General features: G+C 37.2%; 1 protein-coding gene across 3 annotated transcripts in view; it reads right to left on the bottom strand.

Annotated features, from left to right (window-relative positions):
* The window catches only part of TENM1 (teneurin transmembrane protein 1), a 734,894-nt gene that overhangs the window by 219,435 nt on the left and 490,595 nt on the right, over positions 1–24,864 (bottom strand). For all 3 annotated transcript variants that reach the window (XM_054695568.1, XM_054695569.1, XM_054695570.1), the window contains 5 exons: positions 19,825–20,024; positions 19,122–19,332; positions 14,032–14,133; positions 12,459–12,653; positions 9,177–9,377 (listed from right to left, as the gene is read on the bottom strand). In XM_054695568.1, coding sequence (XP_054551543.1) covers positions 9,177–9,377; positions 12,459–12,653; positions 14,032–14,133; positions 19,122–19,332; positions 19,825–20,024 — 909 coding nt within the window. The remainder of the gene's footprint in view (positions 1–9,176; positions 9,378–12,458; positions 12,654–14,031; positions 14,134–19,121; positions 19,333–19,824; positions 20,025–24,864) is intronic.

Raw genomic sequence — 24,864 nt, 5'->3', positions numbered from 1 at the left:
TTGAGTCACCTCACTATATACAATCTTATGTTCATTAACTGAAGAAGACTCTTTTATAAAGCTAAGAGAGTTTTGAAGCTGAGAATATTTTTGGGTTCAATTTCTATTTTAACTTGAGACAAAGAAAAAGACTTAGAGGGTGACAAACCATCTCTGAGCAGGATGTGTTGCTAGGAAATCATGATAATAGTGTGATTTTTTTCTCCATTTCTTATCTACTTCCCAAACATATTTTTGTGGATTTAGTCTTACACACTTAAATTGACTTGGAGTTTTCTTAAGAATGTTTTTATATTGTATTTCTAGTGTCACTGATGAATTTTATGTACTCATTCAATAATTTAGAGTTAATGTTTTGATATCACTGCAATGTAAATGATGTAGCCACTACGTCTCAAGCAGAGGTTTATCTTACTAAATCAATCAAATTAGAGTCACCTTAAAGTTCTCCATTATTTGTCACTGAGTAGAAAAAGAATTACTTTAAACTAAGCTTGATCAGAGGTTGTCATAATTCGAATAGCTAAAGATAATTGTATCCACATAGGAATTAGTCGTAAGCCTTTTGTCCTTGTATGCTAAAAAGCACTATAAAATCCCTCCATCTTATTTCAGTTGCTCTCCTCTCTATTTGAGATTTTCTTTAAGTTTAGGGCATTTGTAGCATTATGATATATTATTTGTGAATGAACAGAGACATTTCTTCTGAGAGTCCAGCTAGTGTCCAAAAATGAAGAGTAAAAAGTAACTCCAATCCTAGATTCCTAAGCTGGTTATATTAGTTATTTTTCTTTATTAGAGATGTTAAATTCTAGTTACTTTATAGATGAGTGGATTTTTTCTCTTCAATGACACGATGAATGACTACATAGTTGGACCCACAGCATGTGCATTGCATTTTGAACAAAGCTTCTTGATCAAATGGCATGTATGACTCTGATGTTACTGTAATGCCTGTAGAAAAAATACAGCATACACACCAATCATTTCAAATGGCCTAATCAATACCTAGAAATTGCAGGAAAGTGATGTATTGTATATAATAGACATGTAAAGTAAGATGAAACTCTTTTGATTATAGGCACTTCCAATAAAGGAGGAAATTAATAATGTTTTTAAAGCATATGATACTTGTATAATCAAGGAAAGTTTCCCTAGCAACAATAATTATATGAGTCTCTTACAACTTCCTACTCTAATTATCTGTTTTATTAGTAGATGCATATCACCATCCATTAGGGAACACTTAAAAATATAATGAGACATTGTTATAATGAAGATATATATATATGTGTGTGTGTGTGTGTGTGTGTGTGTGTATAGAGAGAGATGTTTGTGTGTGCGTGCTTGTATATCTCTAGAAACAGAGGTAAATTCCCAAATGACATGGTCTATATATCAAAGTGTGGATATCCTTACATGAAAACAAAACCTTTTACAATTAATATTTTCTCACCATAAACAATACAGAGTTAAGAGAGTTTATGGACTGTATCCATGAACCATTCATAATCAGTGTCAACAGCTCAATATACTGGATCAAGAATCATAGATCTCAGTGTTGGAAGGGGCCTCAAGGGCCATTTGGTTAATCTACTATTTCAAAAATGAGGCATCTGTGACTCCCAGAAGTTAAGTGAATTTCTCAAGGTCACTGTGCTGTGAACACACACACACACACACACACATGGATCTCTGATGGGCAGGATGTCCACCTGTCATAGGATAGCTGGAAACAAATTTCCTCATAACAAAATCTTACATGATCTTCAGGAACTCACCGTGCTTGTATAGACTACACAATGATAGTACCTTATATGACTTCTGACATACAGTATGTAGGAGGCTTAGAAATATTTCAGGGTCTAATGTTCCAGACCTCTGGAGCTGCCTGATTCATTTTCAAAATATAGTATAATAAGAAGGGATCCCACTATGAAGGGTAGAATTGTCCTCTCTGTGTGAATTCTCTGCTGTCAGTTATCTGTAAGTAACAATGGACAGGGTGGCTCAGAGGAAGTCTCTTCAGGAAGAGAGAAGAACAAAGCTCTAAAGTCTGTCTTTATGCACGCCCTCAAAGACTTTGTGACCAGGAGAAGTCAGATTTTATGAAAGAAATACAGTAGATGCATTTTACAATGGTGATGGTAGAGGGCAAATATCCTTAGTGCGGGTTAATGTATTTACCGAGATTTCATGGCAAGGAGTTATATTTTAAGGGAGCATGATTTGACCTGTAGTATATCCAAATCTGAACTATGTTGTAACACACTTCTGTTGTATTCCTTTGAGGTATTTTTAAAGACTAATGAGTTAACCTTTGTGAAGTACCACGAGACCTTCAGGTTAAAGAAGTCGGTATCAAGTATCAATTCAGTGCCGCTAACTATACTCAATGAACCTAGAAAACAGACTGGAAATAATCAGTAAACCATTCACTGCAGTCCCCTTGGTATCAGAGCAGCAAAGTTAACATGCTAACAGCTAAGCTTCATGCGCTGAGAGGAAGAAAATGATCAATGGCAAAGAGCATATCCACCTTTGAAATGACATGATCCATTATAAGAATCAGATGTTAAATTGCTTCCTGTACTGAGCACACTCAATTAAAAGTCTGCACAGTGAGATCATCTCGATGGTTAAATATGCTCTGTGGGAACAACCTTTATGGAGCTTAAAAATCACAGAAGGACTATTCCTACCATGACACTGGAGATTTGGAAGGCATTTCCTTCCCCTATTTTTCAATTTGGTAGTTTTATTAGGAAGTCTTTTGCCTGAGAGACTGCTGAGTGGGTCATACCTATCTACCCTTTGCTTCTGTGAACAAGAGATATTTCTAAGTGTTCTTTTTCAATTGGATCCAGAGTGGGTGACTCTGGATTTAATCCAGTATCTCTGGACAAAATGTGCCATTTGTGCACATGGTATTTAACGCCCTTCAGCTCCTTGAACTTTCCCTTTTCAGAAAGCTAAACGATTCACCCCAGTCCTGTCTCCCCAGCTAGCACTTCCTTCTTCCTGTGGTGGGAGTGAGGGTAGGGGGCTATAAAGAATGCCAGCCTTGGAATGAAATCAACAGATCTGATGTCTACTTGCAGGTTTGCAATTAGCCCAGGTCTATGGACTTGAACAAGTTATTTAGTCTCTCTGGTGCCCAGTTTCCTCATGCTTCAAAAACTTGTCTATTTCGTTTGCTACTGACTGCCTGGCTGTCCCTGCCAGACTATAAGCTCCACAGTAGGACTCTTTGTTGTCCTCACTGATGTATCTCAAGAGCCTAGTACATGCTACACAGTGGGTGCTCAGTGAAAATTTGTGTAATAAATGAAGAGTTCATATCTGGGCAGTGTTGCCTCTCATCTATTCCCCCAATGTAGAAATCATAGAACTTTCCTCCCTTACACTTAGACAGCAACCAAATCCTGTTTCCTAATCTCTCTCATGTCTATGCTTTCCTCTCCAGCTGCACTTAAATTGTCTTATATCAAGTTTTTTTTTTAAATAAATTTTTGCAAATTTATTTATTTATTTATTTATTTATTCAAGATTTACTTATTTATTTATACAAGCACTGGGTACGGTCAGAAGCGCGGGAGGGTGAGAGAATTCACCAGAGCCAGAGCGGGGAGCAGAGCAGGCAGAAGGACCGAAGTACACTGCTGAGGGGAGCAGCGGGCGGCAGGAGAGGTCTGTGCGCCATGTGGGACCCTCCTCCAGTGGCCAGGGAGCAGCCGGGGATCGAACTGGCCGGGGAGCAGCCGGGGATCGAACCAGCACTGTAGAGGCTGCAGGCAGCTTCGCAACCCAGCGCTCAACCGCTGCGCCACCAGGGAGGCCCTTATATCAAGTTTTCATCATTATTTTACAATATTCTCCAAACTATTTTCAGACTGATTTTTCAGAAATGTAAAATGGTCATTGGTCATGATACTCACCTCTTTATTTTTATTTATTTATTTTCTTCATCATTGTTCATTTTCTGTACAGTAATTGGTTTCTTTCTTTAGAACTAAAAAGACATTTCTCCAAAAAGAAAGGCAAACGGCCAACAGGCACATGAAAAAATGTTTAAAAGCACTAATTATCAGGGAAATGCAAATCAAAACCGCAATAAGACACCACTTTATACCAGTGAGAATGGCCCACATTAAAAAAAAAAAAAACAAAAACTGGAAACAACAAATGCTGGTGAGGATGTGGAAAAAAAGGAATCCTTACACCACTGGTGGGAATGTAAACTGGTGTAGCCACTATGGAAAGCTGTGTGGAGGCTCCTCATAACACTGAAAATGGGGGCCTCCCTGGTGGCGCAAGGGGTTAAGTACTGCACTATGAAGCAATCCTCAGATTCTGCAGCATGAGTTCGATCCCCAGCTGGCCAGGGAGCAACCCACATGGCATAGCAGACCTCTCCTGACTTGCTTGCTGCTCCCTTCAGCAGTGTATTTCAGTCAGTCTGTCTGTTCTGTTCCCCACTCTGTCTCTGGTGAATCCTCTCACCCCCTGCATCTCTGGCCTGTACCCCAGCTCTCATATGCATAAATAAATAAATCTTTGAAAAAAAAACCACTGAAAATGGATCTGCCATTTGACCCAGTGATCCTACTCCTAGGAATCTACCCAAAGGACACAAACACACAAATTCGAAAGGAAACCTGCACCCCTATATTTACTGCAGCACAAATTACAATAGACAAGATATGGACTAACCTCTTTAAACTAAACCCCCTCCATGGCTTTCCCAGTATCCTCAGGATCAAGTTGAAACTCCCAGGTATGGCACACCTCATGATCTGTGAGGTCTTCTGTGACCATTTATTAGAGCTGGATATCATGTCAAACACATTTCGTACACTGAACATCTCTTTCTTGTACAGAGCATAGTGACAGAGATTCTAAATCCTTGTTCATGTTTTCTCCCCAACTAAAGCTATGTTTCATCACGAAGTATCCCATCACCTCACAGGATGATGGGGACATCAAGAGGGCTCAATGAATGCTGGCAATAATTGAATGAGGGGTGGCTGTCATACCTGGGGTTAAACTGCTTAGTCTCTGGGTGCCCCCGCGCATCCTTAGGGATGCTTAGGGATGCTTAGGTGGGTGGGCTAGAGGTCAGAGCATTTGTGAAACATGGAACCAGATTATCTGTCCACTTTCCTCCAGATCTACTATTCTATGGGGCTATCATTTTTTCTCATCAGTTTACTTGTCTTGGTGAGTGAGGGTGGTTTGAGGGGATGGGGAAGTAGGGTAAGGGCAGGATTTTTCATCTGGAACAGAGGGAAGGAAGGCGAGTGTAGAGGCAAGCCCATAAGTAGTTATTCGCTCTTCTGAGCGATTTTCTTTCTTTGCCAACAAGATTGGTGAATGCTTATTTTTTTTATATTTTTTAAGATTTATTTATTAATTTACACAAGAACCGGGGTCCAGGCCTGATGTGCAGGAGGGTGAGAGGATTCACCAGAGACAGAGCAGGGCACAGAACAGGCAGACTGATGAAATACACTGCTGAGGGGAGCAGCGGGCGAGACAGGACAGGTCTGCCGCTCTATGTGGGACCCTCGCCGGCCGGCCAGCCGGGATCGAACCGGCGCTGCAGAGGCTGTGGACAGCTTCACAGCACGGCGCTCAACCACCTGCGCCACCAGGGGAGGCCCGAGTGTTTTATTTTGTATTGGTAGTGTGGGGGTCAGGGGGGTGGGGAAAGAGAAACGGCCGCACATTGAATTTAAATGTGGATTCATTGAAAATACAAATATTTGAATTTGTGCAACTGGTGAGTGATATAGTACCAGGAATTTGACCCAATTCTGAGACATCAGGAAGGACACATAATGGATATGAGTGGCCTGAGGGAGAGGTTGTAAGAAAGAGAATAACCGTTCAATCTATTTGTGTTTACCAAGTCATAGAAAGAGCAAATTTTTTATTTACCATTAAGAATCTTGATAAAGGTAAATGTTGGTGTTCTCCAGTGTCCTAGATTTCTTCATTCTTGTTTTCACACACTTCTTGATAATAATATACATTCCTACTGTCTGATCTATGTCCCAATATTTGTGTCCCACTCAGGACTGTGCCTTAAACTCCACTCTTGAACATCAAACACTTACTGAACATTCTGCAGATACCTTCCATTTAGCACGTCCACAGCTGAACTTAACTCAGCCTGTCTCTCGACCCCCCAAATTGCTTTTCCAGCTATGCTTTTTCTCTCTCATGTGTGGTGCTGCTTTTTACCTAGCCACACAAAGTGGTTATCTTCGGCTCCCTTGTCTCAGTTCAGGTTCTCCCCACTCTCCCCCTCCAAGACTACTCAAACCATCACACTAGTAGTCGTCTGTCCTCAGCTGCTGTCAGAGTGGCCTCTGAGGCTGACTTCAAACTGCTCAGTGGCTTCCTATTGTGTTAAGAGGAAAGGCCAATTCTTTTTTTAATAAAGATTTTTTAAATTTATTTATACAAGAACTGGGGTACAGGCCAGAGGCCGGGAGGGTGAGAGAATTCACCAGAGACAGAGCAGGGAGCAGAACAGGCAGATGGACCAAAAGCACTGCTAAGGGGAGCAGTAGGTGAGACAGGAGAGGTCTGCCCCGCCATAGGGGTATCTCCCTGGCCGGCCGGGAATCGAACCCATGCTGCAGAGGCTGTGGACGCTTCACGGTGCTGCACTCAAGCAGCTGCGCCTCCGGGGAGGCGCTTGGCCAATGCTTTAGCATGGCTTCTAAGTAAAATCCCTGTGTTCTGGCCGCTGCCCATCTCTCCAAGTTTATCTCCCACTTGACTCCTATGCCAAATGCCCTGCAAGTCCTCCAAATGTATCCTTTAGCTTCACATCTTTCTCTGAACTACTCCTCTGCCTGGCATATTCTTTCCGCTCGTGCCCACCTGACTGCCATGGCATCATGTTTCTAGTGTTTAGTGTTAGGTCTACTCCAAACTGTTGCCTGATGATGACAGGGCCTCTTCTCACAGTAATGACCTGCTTCCTCTTTTGTGCTTTCCAGTGCATGGCCTAGACATGGTCCGGCAATGATACGCCTGTGTATGAGGTGATCCAGGGAAGAGATTCCAAGAGCACAGGACAGGACGGTGGTTAAGTGCATGCAGTATGACAGCAGAACAACTTAGTTTGGATTCTGACTATGACACTTGTGATATGGGTGACTTTGAGCAAATTATTTTACCTTTCTGAGCCTCAATTTCCTCATGTGTAAGGTGGGCATAATTATAGGATTTATATCTTAATGTGGTTATGAGGATTAAGTGAATATGTATACAATAGTTAGAATGGTGCCCAGTACATAATGATTACTACGTGTGTTTGTTCTACTACTACTACTACTACTACTAATGTTAATATCACTATTTCAGGGGCCTCCCTGGTGGTGCAAGGGGTTAAGCGTCAGCACTGTGAAGCTATCCACAGCCATGGCAGCACGAGTTGGATCCCCGGCCAGGGAGGTGGTCCACATGATGCAGCAGACCTCTCCTGTCTCGCCCAGTGCTCCCCTCAGCAGTGTATTTCGGTCCTTCTGCCTGTTCTGTTCCCCACTCTGGCTCTGGTGAATTATCTCACATCCCCCCCACCTCTGGCCTGCATCCCAGTTCTTGTATGCATAAATAAATCTTAAAAAATATTATTATTTCATACTGAAGCTCTCCACCATATCCAGACCATATCTGGCACAGGATAATCAGGTTCTATCCATATTATACAGTCCCATGATGTCCAGTTACTGCCCTTTTGTTACCTCCTCCAACTTGTTCATTGTGTCTCCTCCACTGGACTTTAAGCTTCTTTTGTGCAAAGACTACGCCTATCTTGTTCACCACTATATCCCTAGCACCAAGCACCATTCTAAGCACATTACACACACATATATTTGGTGAATATAAAAAGAGAATGATTTTAAGATGTGTATTTTAGTTATCAGTAGATTATCATTAGTATTTTAATCATTTCTAAAATTGCTAAATGCAATTCTCTGCCCCTTACTTTTTTCATGTGAGACAGCACAATTTTATACAGTGAAGTAGCATCTTAGAATTAATTCGCTTAATAGAGGGATTCTCCAGTTTCTTTACAGCACAGGAACACAGAGTCTTCCATTCATATGCTAATTCAGTGGTACAGGAAGTCTCCTGGTGCACCTATCCTTCCTGCTTACCACATGTCATCTTACAGCCTCAACGAAATTCACAGGCAGACTTTGTAGGAGTTATTATTTATTAATTCTATTCATTTAATGAGCAGATGGCCTGAGAATAAGGAAAAAAAGTATAGAGAATGACCCACAATTTTCAGTGCTTAGAATTCAGACGGAAAAACAAGACGTGCACAAATAACCTACATCACCAACATTTTTACTCTCACAATTAAGTATGATAGGATTTCAGAGGATCCTGTTGATGTGATCAGGAAAGGTTTTCTAGAATGGCTAAAGTCATAGTTGATTTTGTGGATGGGTTGGATTTTCATACGTGGAAAGGGAATAGCATTCCATGCCAAAAAAAAGGGCATGGAGGAATTATGAGCATCTGATATGTTGGGGGTAAGGAAGGCATGCAGACTCCTTTATGCAAGAAGCAGAAGACAGACTAGAGACATCAATTTGAAATAATGTGTGGTGGGCTTTTACTAACAGGCTAGGATATTTGAACTTTATCTACAGAAAATGGGGAACTGTGCAAGATGTTAAGGTTGGTAATAGGAAAAGTAAAACTAAGTTGTAGGAATAGTAATTAGGCAAAAAATACGGCAATACATAGAGTGGAGTTTCTGGGTTAAGTTGCATTTTTAAGTGATGGGTACCCAGAGAAATAGACAGCAGATGGTTGGAAATGAAGGATTATTTGAGTTTGGGGAGGTAGAGATTAAAACAGTCTGCATAGAACTGATGTCAGAGACTAAGGAGTGGATGAGAAGAGTGCGAGAGAATACAGAATAAAGACAAGTTCACGTGCAGACTTACGACAATGAAAAATACTATTAAAAAAACCAGCTGAATATTATATTTGAAAACCCAGGAAGACAGCAGCCTGAGAAACACATGCAAACCTCTTAAGACCCATGAAGGCATACAGAGCAAACTTTGAGAAGTACTACTTTAAAGCAAGGGCCAGCTAGAACTTGGCAGTGGAGGAAGAAGGAGAGAAATCCAACCTACCTGTTGAGCAGTCAGGGCCTGTCCACTTGGGGTCACAGCTACACACTCCAGTGTCCAGAAGGAAAGTCCCATGTCCTGAGCACTGCTCTTGGCATATAGGAAGTGCAGTTTCACAGTTGACTCCTCCCCAACCAGTGGAACAGTGACATTCTCCTTTCACACAGATACCGTGGCTGGAACACATTGGGTCTAAGCAGTCCTCTGAGGACCCAAAAAAAGGGAGAAAATTGGTTAAAAAGCGAACAGGTGTGGCCAGTACACATTAGGATAATGAAACCAAGGTTCTCATACTGATTTCTTACTGTTATATCACTTATGCTGCTTTAATTAAGCAATAAAATGACTCATAAATGCTGTATTCACACCTGAAGATTATTAACACTTATAGATACATATGCTATGTGAAATTGTGAGCGGTGTGAAGTACTCCCATACAAATAGGAGGGTGGACTAGCATGGGTCTACCGTAGGAATTCCTCAGGTTTGCAAAAATCTCGAAGAGCTTCTGCTAAGTCCTTCCCTAACTTTCCTGGAATTAGAATCACTGCTCCCAGAAGTCACTTTTTTACTTGATGTCTCTAAGAGGAGTTCATATATATATTTTTAAAGTTTGTATTATTCAAGGCATTGGATGAGATGACTGATGTTGCATAAAATTATACAATATAATCAACCTGTTATAATCTCTCATTTATTCCTGAGAAGTGCCAAAAATGTAACATGTTAAACCTAATTTAAAAATTCTTTTCTTTGTGGCTTCTCCTACCAGGACAATGTGACATAGTTGTCAAAGTTTTAGAATAACACAGACAAATTCTATTTGTCTCTGATTCTGTGAGTCTGGAATTTGCTTGGATATGTTCTAACAAATGTATAGGCTATTTTAGAACTAGATTTCCATGAGTGCCTTGGGGAAAATTATGTTGTGTTTTTAACTGAGTGACCATTTCATAGGAAATGGGAAGGTTTTTTCCCCCAAATTTCAAGTATTCCTATAGAAATTAGATAAGAATAAAATAACTTACGATAATGAGGATGTATACTTTGAATTACTTTTCCAGCAATGGAAATAGACTGATAAATCTGCTTTCATTTGCAAGACTGGCCTAGTTTCAGGGCGTGGCTCATGGCCATGGAACAGAGTGATTCTAACTAAGCATTATTATAATTAGTGCTATAGCCATTATAGTTAGCCCATGATCTCAGGGTCATTAGCACAACACTTTTTATACCTGAGCTAATCTGCAAATACCAGAAAGTACAATTCAATCCTTCTTTGGTGGGAGTGGGGCCATCGAAAGTACAGAATATTATTTTGGAAAGAGGTCATTTTGCAATATTGAAATACAGCAATAATATTAATAAACACAGCACTTAATCGAGTTTATTTTACGAAAAGGCCATCTTTTATGGAGAGGTAGGTCATACTTAAATTGGAGGCACAAAGTCATATGGCTGAAGGGACCAGGCAGGTAGCACGTATGGATGACATGGGCTGGATGCAAGAAAACAATGTTTTAGGAGCAAACTAAGAACAACAGCACAGTTTCAAGAGAACTGTTGTGCTTCGCTTGAGTTAACTACCACCACATAAGATGTGGGTCCAAGATTATCAGATTTCCTCATTGTTTTAAGAGGCCAGAAATAGAAATTTTCATGTGGCACTTGCCTATTTTTAAATTTCTGCAAATAAATCACAAGACACAACAACAAAACACGACCACCACCATCACCACGTGACCCACAACCCCGGGTCAGCCTGTGGGCTCTGGGTCTGTGATGTCAGACTTAAAAGATATGTTTTGCTGGTGTATTTGTAAAGTTGATGCCATTAAATATGGTGAGCATTCTTTCTTGATCTTTTGGTTGTTTTACAAATTTTCTTAGTGACCCCACAGGGCAAATTTAAGCTAAGTCCTTTTTCAACTGCTCACAAAATTTAAATTAAAAGGATTTAAATGTGGACCTCCCTGGTGGCACAGGGTTGAGTGCTGGGTTGTGAAGCTGCATGCAGCCCTCTCCTGGCCCCTGCTGCTCCCCTCAGCAGTGTACTTGGTCAGTCTGTCTGCTCTGCTCCCTGCTCTGGCTCTGGTGAATTCTCTCACCCTCATGCACTTTTGACAGTACCCAGTGCTTGTATAAATAAATAAATAAATCTTGGAAAAAAAAAAAGGATTTAAATGTTTTTAAATGTATTTCAATTTTTAAAAAAATAATTTTTTTAAAGGTCAAATATTTTTAGGGCAAATTGTAGATATTGTGATACACACCATTTTGGGGGGGATGTGTTTATATCTATAACAGCAGTAGATCACCATGAAAACAATTTTAAAAGGTAACTCTGGTGCCTAGTCTAGACCCAGTGCCACTCATTGGAACAGATACACTCTTCACACCAAAATTCTACTTTTGCTAATGGGAAGTGGAAAGCTAAACTCTTGCTTGCTCATGGAGCGGAATGAGATTAAACCCTTTGCAATGCTGTGTAATAGTCTTAATGAGCCGTCTTTAAAAAGCAATTATATTGCATTTCAGCATCCTCTTTCCTGAACAACAGTTGTGATGAGACCATCTCCCATGATAATGGTTTAATATTATTTCTGAAATCAGTCTTATTGGAGGAATGTGCCATGAAAAAGATCTGATTACTAGTAAACTAATTTTCCAATGTGTCTCTTTAAATGACAAAACTATTGCCATTTCAAAATATGTTTGTGTGTGTGAGTAAAGGTTCCTTTGGGGTGAATTTTAATATAAAGGCACTGCCTTAAAACTCACAAGTGGTTAAACTTGGCTTCCTTAGATATAGAGGTCAAATTTCAACATGAGGTATAGAAAAATAAATAATATAATGCAACAAATATAATAATAATGCTAATTACAAATCAGTCCCAAGAAAACATTCATGAAATGGTTCCAAATGTGCATATATTATTGCTTTTATTATGTGCTTTAAAGCAAGATGTAGCCTAGTGCACTCTGTAATAATGAAAGTATATGAATTAACACCTAATATCATCAGTATGGAAATTGTCAAGTTAGAAAACAGTGTTAGAAAAGCTCTGAAAGTGTTAGAGACACAGCCACATATTAGTAATCACAGACTGTCAGAAGAGACAAGTCCTCCCCTGCACCAATCCTTTACTCCATGTACTATGGATGTGATGAGCATTTAGGGTGTGCAAAGACCACCTGAATCTCTACTGAAATCATAAAATGATGAGGTGGGCAATTCAGTAAGAGAAAAGCTTGAAGCAACAGATTAAAAATGGGGGCTCTGACCTTCCTCGCAAATTTCTCCTTTGTATCCTAGCTCACAGATGCAGACTCCCATGATGCAGGTGCCATGACCGAAGCATGTTGGGTCAATGCATTGCTCTTCTGGAACATCGCACTCTGGACCCTTCCAGCCATTTCGACAGACACAGTGTCCTTTCTCATATTCTCCATTCCCACCACACAGCACAGGGCACGAATCTGAAGGTTGGCAAAATGAATCTTTAGTAATGTTCTCATAATACATTTAAAATAGCCAAAGAGTAATGCTCTATTGATTCTTTGTATAATATCTCAGGCAACCAACCAACCAACCAACCGAACGCTTGTCCTATTTTTGTCTTTGCCTTTCTTAAATAGGTACATGTTCATGATTATAAACAGAATTTTCCTCTTGTGGGAGGGGGTAAAGATAAGTTACAAAATGTGACCTGAGAACAGAAATTATTTCAAGAATTTTCTTTTGATTGTGCCATAATGTTGAACAACTATTACTGTTACATTATTATTATCATCATTATCATAAGCTATGCTTTCTCTCTCATAACTTTTTGTCCACAAGCAAATGTATGTCACTATTAGGAAAAAAAGTCCTGAAAAATTTAGAAAGTAATAAACAGGGTGTTATTCATATTAGAGAATGTGATCTTGAAAGAGTTGTGCATTTAAAGAGGACTGGAAAGGTGTCTATTCCCTTAACACCTTGCGCAGATGTTTCTTGGAATACTTCCTCTGCTTTGTTATGGTTAGTTTCCCTATTAAAATGATGGGCTCCTTGAGGGCAGAATCTGTATGTTCTGTATTATTCTTCTTTTAATACAAGCCATACTTCCACTTATACCCCACTTCCTCAAGATCTATTGTAGTACTGTGAACATGGCAAAGGTTGCAGAATTCTTGTTGAACAGAATTTAATCTAAAGAAACTGGGTGGCTGAGAAATCTGAGCTTAAATTATTATAGGGTGGAGAAATTTAAGAATACATTGAAAATGAGCAGAAGGCATCACTAAAGTAATAACTGTAAGCCTATGGGAAAATACATGTGATTTACCTATAGCTTTTCAAGAATTAAATTATGGGCAAGTCTAGGAAGCAGTCAGGTTTGCTAAGTTTAACTTCTGACTTTTCTATTTTCTAGACTACTTTCCCATTTGGTGATTAACCACTCCTTCAGTTTATATTGTATGTATCAGTAGTTATCTACTTTGCCCACTCTTAAAGTCCACCCATTATCAACTTACCTTATGAAGGAAATAGAAGTATCATGCACTAGTTGGGTCAGATATAGGTACAAATTCCAGCTATTAGATAGCCCTGGATAAGTTATTTCACCTCTCTGAGGTTGTTTCTTTGTCCATTAGATTGGGATAATAGTAGCTCTGTTTTATGTGGCCATTGTAGGAAGCAGGAATTAAAGACATAATACAAAGTGTTTAGAACAGTACCTGGCAGAGTAAGTGGCAGTGGGTTGCTGCTGCTATCATCACTACAGCCACTCCTCCTCCTCCTGCTATTAATTCTGAGTTCTAAAATGACTTCTGTTTCCCTAAATCAATCAGAATAACAGGGAAACATTACCTCTAGCACAGTCAGGCCCAAGGAATCCTGGGAAACAGTGACAATGGCCAGAGATACACTCTCCATTTCCATTACAATTTGTAGAACAGTCATCCATTATTTCTATTAATAGAGAGAAAAAGAAAAAAAAAAACAAATGAACAAATCCCCAGGCTGCAGAGTCCTTAATTTTTTCTTTTACATTGCAAGAACTGTGGGCCCATAACAATCTTGCCCTCTGCTGTCTATGGAGCACTTACTATTTAAAATCAGATGCCAAAGATTTCTGTAAGATGTCATAGGCAGTACCAAATTATTAAAAGTGCCCTGGATTTGCTGAATTGGCTATTCAAGAGTGGAACTAAAAAGCAACCTCATCCCTAAAGTGCATAAAGGGTCTAGATGAATTGTATTCTTATGAGACATTCATGATAAAGCTAAAAATGTACTAGGATTATAGGACATTTCTCAAAAGCAAAATGGGCTTAAAAATGCAACCCAGAAGACTAGTCTACTGTTTATTTTTCAAATTTAGGTTGTAGCAAATAAAAATTTCTTCTCTAGCACCTTAGGATGTTTAATCTACTATCTTGACAGCTTAACTATGATAATCAGTATTTCATTTTCATTAATAAGTGACAATGGAAGGCTTTTAAAGTAAGTGTTCATATTAAATTCACCACCACTAAAAGCATTAGAACCTAAGTATTTTGTTGAGAAATGCTTTCTTGACTGTAAACGCTTATCAGTTCTCTGCCACTAATTTCCCTTCAATCCACTCTTAGAGAAGAATAGGTTTCAGGGGAATTGAGAAGGCTTTGAAGGTACCCATGGGTAGTTCTGGTGATATAAAAATGTTCACTGCAACAGAACTTTGATAATATTTGTGGTAAGTAAACTGACTGAAAAAGTATAAAGTTATACATAACCAGTCTCTGACAATGACATTAAAATTATTTCTGGTTAAAAATTGTATTTGAATATAGTAACATTGAATTCCAAGACCATGAGATACAATGGTATGTATGCTTTACTCTTGAAGATTTTTCCCTAGTTTTATTGAGAAATAATTGACACACCTCATTGTTTAAGTTTAAAGTGGACAGCATGAGATTTTGATTTACATATCTTGTAGTTTTTTTTTTCATTATATTATCTTCTCAATATGCTTTTCTATAAGTTTTCAAGACAGCACTCTTGGATTCTGAATTTTATGTTCTGGCCTATTAAACTCACATTTCTCCTATGTACCAGTTTTTCCCTTTCTATCCAAAGTGTCTACTTCATCTAGTTTCACTTGGCTAATCTTTTTACAACAGGAGGTATTCAAGGAAGTGGTCTTGGCACCTTCCACTGAACTATGAGAATTTGTACTGATAGTCAAGAAATAGCATTTTTTCAGTTGTGACCTCTTGACCACCTGTATCTGTAGGTACTTATAAATGCAGATGCCCTTGCTGCACTCCCAGAGCCACTGAATGTGTCTTTGGGGGATGGTAGTCTAGTAATCAACTTTCTAACAGACCTCAGGTGGCCCAGCAGATGGCCACTGCATTTAAGCATTGAGAAGCAATGCTGCAAATAGTCAACTTCTATAGTTAGAGAACTCCTGAGCTAGACTTGGGGTTCTGCTTTGGGCAGAATAAAAGCAATCGAGAGAAGGTGGTGTCTAGTCCATTCTGGCAATTCTTGGAAAGTTAGAATGAACCCAATGGCTGTGCAGATAGCCACTCTATTGGCAAGCAAAGGAGATTATTCTTCTCACCCCTCTGTGACTACAACAGAGCACCGTGTATGGATTTAGGATGGTTGATTCCTATGTTAGAAAACTGAAGTGGCTATGAAATTGACACATGGCATTTGCTGCACTACAACTGGGCTGGCAGGAATGTAACATTTGACAAAGAGCTAGCCATTTTTAGCTCATTAAAACACCAGTTATTTTCAGAAAATCACTAATTTATTTAAAAGGTCATTATGGAAAGGTACAATGAGTCTTATTTTTTTTCATTTAGAGGGGGAACGATTATTTCTCTATTTTCTACTTATCTAGCATTCTGTCCAAGCCTTAGTGGCAGTTCTTAAATCTACATTTGGATTTCCCCTGCCCTGTATAGTTAATAGGAGGCCACGGAGGAAGCTTTCAAAGGTAAATACAATTGAATTTAATTTCACTCCAGCTCCTATTGACAATTTTATGGAAACAGCCTTATGGGAATGTAGCTATTGTTGAAAAAATGTTTAATAAAGTTTGCTATCAAAATAAATAAAAATCCCTACATCTTATTGACTTCTCTAAGAGCTGTCTCTGGGCCCACACTGTCGCACAGAGCTTAACACCAGCAATGCAAATGAAAAGAGAAAGCAATATAGGAGGTTTTGGAAGCAGCCACCTCCACTAGGTATCAAAGAGACACATCAGGACAGCCTAGGGACTCCAGGAGGAAGATGACTCCAGCAGGGACACATAAATAAATAGAGATCAAAAAGAATGTGCATTTCTATTTATGTTGGCCTTTAGGAAGCTTTTCATTCTTTTTATTCCCACATCGGAATCAGTTCTTAGATTCCAGCTCATTAGATTTGGGAATTATTTTAAAATTCTATGTTTAAAAAACCATTATTAAGCTAGAGTTGAAAGCCCCTTGGAATCAGCATCTACATTGATGATGGGTTTTGCTTCTGGCAGGTTTTGTCATGGGAGAAATTAAAGGTAATGAATAATCATATGGAATGAATATGTTCTAAAGGCATGGACTTTGGAATCAGACATACTGGAATCAGACATACTGGATCTCAAATCTCAGTTTTATCACTTGCTGGCAATGAAACTTTTCCAAGTTATTTACTTATTCCAAGTTTCCCATCTGAACTATTTGTGATAGAAGTATCACTATACCTATCCTATCAGGCTTCTGATGGGAATAACAAATGACTGTATAAAGCATCTAGTACAAGGCTTGGGGCAGTGTGGCACTCTATAAATGGGATATACCATCATGTCACAGAGCAGGTTGGCTGAGATTAGTGGTATTGACAACTCTGTCTACACTACTGGGAAATAATATGTTAATAGAGGCCAGTGGCTAGCCTGTATTAGTCATTTAATAAATGATGGTTATTTATACCATCTTGATCTTTATTCATTAGCAGACTAAATATAGTGAAGTCAACTGATTTCTAACTTTACCATGTTATTGATGAATGAACATAATTTAGAACATTTAAATTCATATGAAACCTTAATTTGTTTAATCTTTCCTTTTACTATGATTAAGATAAATTAGGACAATATAAACATTAATAAGGATAATTTAGAATAAATAACTTGAATACCTTTGATTTTTTTTCAGAAAGTTACTTGGATTCTCTTCAAGTGGAATTGTAGAAGTATTTCTTTTGTTTCAAATCTTAAAATTGCATCAGAAAAGCAAAACAAAACACACAAACAAAAAACCTACCTTGCATGAGCAAATATGTTGTTGCATACATAACTGACAGCTTGATATTTTGGTAATATGAATTGTATCTCAAAGGTTAGGTTCTTTTTGGGTGGAAGGAAGGGTCTTTTTAGGAAAAAAAAAAACTCCAGGCATATTTCTGGGCTTTTTGAAATTTGAAAGGTTGATAAAATGGTTAGTGCTTTAACTTGAGCTAAGGGGTACAGTTAACATGAAGAGAGACATTCTTCTTCACAATTATTTCAGGTCTTCTAATTGCTTTGATTTCTGTATATAGCTCTACCACCCTGAACCTGCCCAACCTCTTCTAATTGCTTTGATTCCTTAGGAGAAACTCAGCCTCTCATAACTCATTGGCATATGTATTATCAAAACTGGAACTTGATAGAAAGATGTCATGAAAGTTGCATCTGTTGAATCTGTCCCACTGAGTCTGAGAGTGGCAAAACACTCTTGTCAGTTAAAATATTTTTTTCTATTGACAAATACTTTGTCTTTTGAAGATGTATGATCAGTGGAGTTTTCCTCTAGGTGAAAAATCACCAGTGTATTTTTATTGCATTTCTGGTTACTTTAGAGGATAGTTTTTGATAATCTTATGGCTGGAATGCCATTTTCTACTGAATCAAGGTCTTCAGCACCAAGTAAAAATAGAACATAATTGTTATAAAGAGCAGATGGTATATCTATTAACAGTCAACACATCTTCCTAAACATATGGTTGAACAGGTTAACTAAAGGATAAAGTAGTGAGAGTTGTATAGAAAACTGACAGCTGTAAAATATATTTTCCTTTCTTTTAAAACACATGTTTTAGGAAAATTCACACTGTAAAATACTGTGTCTCTGAGTTGTCTACCCACAGGGCTCTAAAATTGCTAAAGAGCTCAGCTTTATTCACTCAAAGGGTCATGGGTTATGAATATACCAAAAATTGAGAGAGATGCCTTTGATAAACTAAGGTAATAAGAGTATGTGTAGACAGTGTATTAAAAATAGCATGTTTAAAAAGGTCCTGAAACCTCCTGAAAAGCCATTTTGATGATTTTTAACTTCTATTTAAAAATTTTTGTATTGAAATAACATTGGTTTGTAACATTATATAGGTTCATTGTGATTCCTTTCAAACTAAACAATTTTAAAAGAATTGGTCTGTGAATGACCCAAGTTATTCTTAAGATGCTTCTCTAAATACTCTTATTTTGTATTTTGAAACCTCAACGGTTCTACAATCACTTCTATAGAAGAGCTCAACTCTTGCTAGCTTTTCCTTTCTAAAATGTATTTATTTGTTTTTCCTTTTCTAGTGGAAATTGAATCTTACTTCACAAAAGTTGTTCATCTACATGACTTTGGTAAAAATATTATCCAGGTAATTACTCCTGTTGAAAACATAAAAAGGTACATGGCGAATATCCTAAAATGCAGCAAATAATGGAGCACTTAAAGAATCTTAATCAGCATTTAAACAGCATCAACATAAACAACAACATAAATCTTCCTCATAGTGACCTATGCTGAATAATGATTTTAAGGCAGAATGAGCAAGAAGCTTAAATAACAGCTGTATCACTTTCACCACTGAAAGACACTGATTGTGATGTTCTTGAGTTATGCTATCAATTCAAAATAATCATCAAGGCAACTTACCAATTGCTGTAGTTAACACGAATACCTGCTCCATCTTTTTTCCATCGTTGTAAAATGCCAGATACCAAGGCCCCTGGTCCATATACTCTATGAAACCTGTTTCCTGCAGTGAGGTTAAGATCAAGTTCCTAGGGGAGTGCTGAGTATCATCAGAACCCTTGGAGTCCTGCTTGACTAGTTGTTTTCCATCCATTAGTTTTACAAAGTCAAACTGGAACAAATACAAACACAAATATGAGTCATTACTTTTACTTCTAGATAAAACCAAACTTACCTTTTGGACTCATACCCCTTATTTATCTGCATTCCCTCACTGGGCTAAACATCACGAATATCTGAAAACAGTGGCTAGGATAGGTAGGGGCATCAAAGCTAAGGAAAATGAGAGGGCTGGGAAGTCTAATAATCATCTTGTTCTAGGAGAGGATACACATTTCAAGAATATTTTCTTAGACTCCCATTTTGAATTTGCTCTGCTAGATGCCAATCCTTATTTGCCAATGGCATTTTATTTTTCATTTGAGTGTGATGATTCTGGGTATCTATTGCAAACATTGCCCTCAAATTTGACTCCTACATACTTTACAAGTCACAAACCATGAAGTGTTCATCCCAACACTCTCTAAAAGGGCTCAAGAAATACCTATAATGATTAACAAATCAATAAAATTGGGGGAGAGAAAAATACTATAATATCAAATACCTGAGTGTGCGTAGGTGGAATGTTTCTTCTGCCATAAATTCCCAGCAGAGAGTCCTTTGCTAATGAAATATTAAATTTCAGATAGATAGGATGGTGGATAGTGATCTGGAAACGCCAGAACAAGCCAGGTGGAATAGTCTGCATGACCTGTGCGCCAATGTCAACTTCTCCAGTGTCTATCGCCCGTCCCTTCTGAAACACTAGATTTAAAGGAAAAAAAAAATTACATATAACATTAATCTTAATTTTAGAGTAGTGATTTTTAGTTTTCCAACAATACATATATTAAAATGACTTAGTTCTTTCTTCCTCTCTGATCCATCCATCTTTCAAGACTTTACCCAAATTACATACCTTCTAAAGAGCTTTCCCTAACCAACCACTATATTAGTCTCTCCCTCCTCCTGAACAACTTTTGCATTTATTACCATCATCTGATTCCTTTTAACTGTTATTTACTGAGCACTGTCTCAGTAGCTGCAGGAGATACAAAGAAGAGTGAGATGTAGTTCTTGTCTCAAAGAGCTTTGAATAAAAGAGAGGAAATGGGACATGTGGACAAATAACCACACTGTAAAGGAAAATAAGTGCTCTGGGTATTCCAAGGAGGAAGAGGTATTTGGTTGGAGGACACTACTCATCCCTAGCTCTCTCTAGCACTCTTATTTTCTCTTTTTTCCATTCCTTAGCACCTATCACCAACTAGCATATCACATATTTTACTTATTTATTGTTTACTGCCTATTTTCTTCCAATAGATCATATGTTCCATGAGGTTGATGGTTGTTTTGTCCATTGCTTTATCCCTAATGATGCAGGCAAGTGGTATGTGATCAGTACATATTTATTCAAAGAATGAATGAATGAATCTGAAAAAGGTACTTAGGGGAAATAGTACTGAAGATGGGCCTCAAAGGAGAAAGAGGACTTCAATAGAGCTATGGAAAGGATGTTCCAGAATAGCAGGAAAGACTGAACCAAAATGAAGAGGAGGGTAACTATTATCAAGCTAAGGTGTAGTATATGTGTATAGAAAGAGGAACAATTGGAGAAATGGATGAAGGGAAAGGATGGCATCATTTTTTATAGAGCCTTGACTGGAAATTTTGAAGGGTTTATTTAGTAAAGGATGGTAATCATTTAAAGGTTTTTAAGAGGAAAGAAGATTTGGTATATTAGAAAGGCTAATATTGAGGCAGAAAATAGGAAGATACAAGAATGATATAGGAGTTATGGGGTAATAGTTTGATATAAACATGTAAATTTAGGGTAAGCTTAATGTTTCATATAAAAAAGTACATTCCAAGAGAACAACTTTAAGGAAAGGATGAAATGTGTTGGCAATATATTTTGCAAATATTCAATAATATTAAAATTATAGGGACAAAATTATATAATTAAGAGTGGTTTTAACCTATAGGAACAAAAAATAAAAGTTCAATAATTTACTAGTGTAATTATCTGATGAAAAATATTTTCCATTTTTGTTTTTTTTCCAATTTCCTCACTTTATTTTTAATTTTTTTTAATAATAAATTTTATTTTTATATTCCCCATACAATTGCAACCCCCCCATTGTGACCCCAATCCCTCCCCTCCCGCCCCCCACCCCCAAAAAGTGTCTCTGGTTCATAGTTTTTTGTTGATTTTGATTTTTACTTTCTTATAGTTATTCATTTTCCTGGTCCCTTATTTAAGTTTTCTAGATTCCTGCTATGAGTGAGACCATCCAGTAATTCACTGAATGGACTTTAATGCTAACAAACTAAAGAAATTTTGTTACCCTGAATTTCTTTAGTCTTAAAATCCTACATACAAAACTAGAACTAGCTTCCCAGTTATGAAAAATTCACAGCAATTTTACAGATAAAATATGACTGCTAAAAAAAATAAAAAATAAAAAAGTACATTCCAATTCAGTATAAAATAAACAGGTGGGACTATATCAAACTAAAGAGCTTCTGTACAGCAAAAGAAATAATCATTAAATTGAAAAGGCAAACACTGGAAAGGAGAAAATATTGAAGCCTTATATCTGATAATGGGTTAATATCCAAAATAGAAAGGAACTTATACAATTCAGCAACAATAAAGCAAACAATCATTAAAAAACAGACAATGGACTGAATAGACATTTTCCCAAGGAGATATACTAATGGCCAAGAGGTATATGAAAAGGTGTGCAACATTGCTAATAATCATGGAAATGCAAATCAAATCCACAATGAGATACCACCTTCATAGCTATTTAGGATGGCTATTACCAAAAAGATAAGATGTAAGTGGCAAGGATGTGGAGAAAAGGGAAGTCTTATTGGTGGGACTATAAATTTGTATAGCCATAAAGAAAAACAATATGGTGGTTCCTCAAAAAATTAAAAATTGAGCTACAATATGAACCAACATTCCAGCTTCTGGGTATATTTATCTAAAGGAATTAATTAAAATAAGTATCTTGAAAAGAGATCTGCACTCCCATATTCACTGCAGTATTAGATTCAATAGCCAAATATGGAAACATGTCAGTCAATGGGTGATGAAGATGTGTACGTATATGTATCTGTATATACGTCTGTGTGTATACTCATACACACCTGATGTGTGTATATATACAAATTTATATGTATATATATTTATATATGTATTTATATTTGTATAGATAGATAGACACAATGGAATATTATTCAGCTATAAAAAGAAGGACATCTTGCCATTTGCAGCAACATGGATGAATCCAGATGGCACTAAATTATGTAAACTAAGTCAGATGGAGAAAGACAAATATTGCATGGTATCATATATGGAATCTTTTTAAAAAGGCAATTTTATAGAAAAAGAATTTAATGATGATTACCAGCTAATGGGTAGAAGGGGAAATAGGGTGATGTAGGTGAAATTGTACAAATTTGTGGTTATGAGAAGTTCTGAGGATCTAATGTACAGCATGGTGACTATAGTTAACAATTCAGCTGTGAGTAGATTATAAACATTTTATTTAAAAAATAAAAAAAACCACCAAAAAAAGAGTTAATTATGGTAACTATGTGAGGTGATGGATGTGTTAATTATTTTTATCTTGGTAGTCATTCTACAACGGTTAAGTATTTCAAACCATCAGTTGTATACTTTAAATATTTATAATAGTATTTATCAATTGTTCCTTAGAAAAGTTAAAAAAAGACCAATTACATATTTGGAATTGTAAAACTCCTGGATTATTCTGAAGAATGGTAGAAATAGTAATTAACTTCAGATTATTATAAATTAAAAATGTTATTGAAATTTCAAGTATAAAGCCTAAAAATAAAAAAAAAAATGTTTATTTTGACTAGCCTAGAGAAAATAATAATGGCATAAAAAATCATTATTGAGGCAAGAAAGGGAAGACACAGATTTGATGGATCCATTAGAGAATATAAAAGATAGAGGCTACATTTCATATACCTATATTATAAATAAAATAAAAACAATGAATGAAAAGCCTCTATTAAAAGGTCAGAACCATCATTCTAAAATAAAAAGTAAAATCTAATTATGTATTTTTTACAAAAACATGTCTAAAATGTAAAATTATACTTATAATAACAAAAATTCTTAAGAATAAAAGGAAGAAAAGAAAAGGAAGAACACAATGAATGTAAAGGAAGACACAATAGCAGTGGTCCTCAAGCTTGAATGTGTGTAAGAAGGGGGACTTATTAAAATGTAAATTCTGATTCAGTAGGTCTGAGATTGGACTTCTTTCACAAGTAATGCCTATGTCGATTGGTCCATGGCCCACACATTGAGAAGCAAAGCTTTAATGACACTGGGACAGGACACTAGGCATAGGGAGCAAAGGGAGGGTCAAAACTGCCTTCATGATTATGAGTGTGGGTTACTTACAGCGCTAGTAGCTAGTAGAGAAAATAAGGAACTTAGGAGCTGGTTTGTGTGGGAGGACACTGAGTTTGGACCATCAGATCTTTATTATTTATTTCCATGTTTTCTTATTCTTTCTGAGGTGCTAGTTTAATATATATTTGTGTGTAATTCTTTGTTATGTAGTGGTGGGGAGGGGAGAGATACAAGAGAAGGGGCAAGAAATAGATTATGTTGATTTGAAACAGGTAGGATAACATCTCAGGAGAGTTCAATTTGACCTCATATCACACTGCCTTTATATTTTTCAGCCATCAACTCCTTCTCCCCACCATAGTTTAAAAACACACATGGTCTCTGTCCTTTGTGTTCACCCACTATAAAATTAACAGCCCATTAAGAAACACACCTGCAGTGGCTTTATTCAGAGGCCAATGCCTTGCAGCTTTTAACTCCCTAAAATACCTCCATTATTGCTTTTTGTGTTAAGGCCAAGAGTAATAACTATTTTAAGAATGTTCACTGTTAACTGTTAATAATAGATTTCAAATGCAATTTTGAACATAATTATGTATTACAGGACACATAATTTTGTGGAATTGACATTTATAATAAAATACGCCCTTTGAGATGATAAATGACCAACTGAGGACCTTATTTTTCAATGAAAGTTACTTTTACCCACGTGAGACAGAACACTTTGGTCCCCAAAGGGTTGATTATACATTTAATTCTTAAGGTCCTAGAGCTAACAGACGTCGTCAATGAGCAGGCAATTAATTAACAGACTGTGTTTATGTGGACACTTCTGTTCTCAACTTAATGTTCAGTTTATTCGACTGCTATACTCATTAGGGGCTTTTATTACTTCTTAAAATGCATCATACAGTCATGCAAACAATGTTATAAATATAAAATGATTTTAAATGTTTTAGGTTCAGCAAACACTATTTTAAAGGTGCTATGAGCAATCTTTAATGAATATAGACGCTGTCATTTTAAAAAATCAGGGCAAACTGGCTGATGGACATTAACCTTTATATATGAGCCTTACCAAATGCTATGCCGTCTCTTCCTTCTGCGCTTTATAGCATCATATATTGCATAATGAGGCTATTTAAATGTTATCACTAAATCAAAAGGAACTCAGGAAGTAAGGCGTTTCTTTACTAAATATCC

This window comes from Talpa occidentalis, unplaced genomic scaffold (assembly GCF_014898055.3).
Source record: "Talpa occidentalis isolate TD23 unplaced genomic scaffold, MPIMG_talOcc4v2.1 talOcc4.15, whole genome shotgun sequence".
Classification (NCBI taxonomy): domain Eukaryota; kingdom Metazoa; phylum Chordata; class Mammalia; order Eulipotyphla; family Talpidae; genus Talpa; species Talpa occidentalis.
The sequence above is the reverse complement of the archived record's forward strand: the minus strand, read 5'-3'. Positions and strand labels throughout refer to the sequence as shown.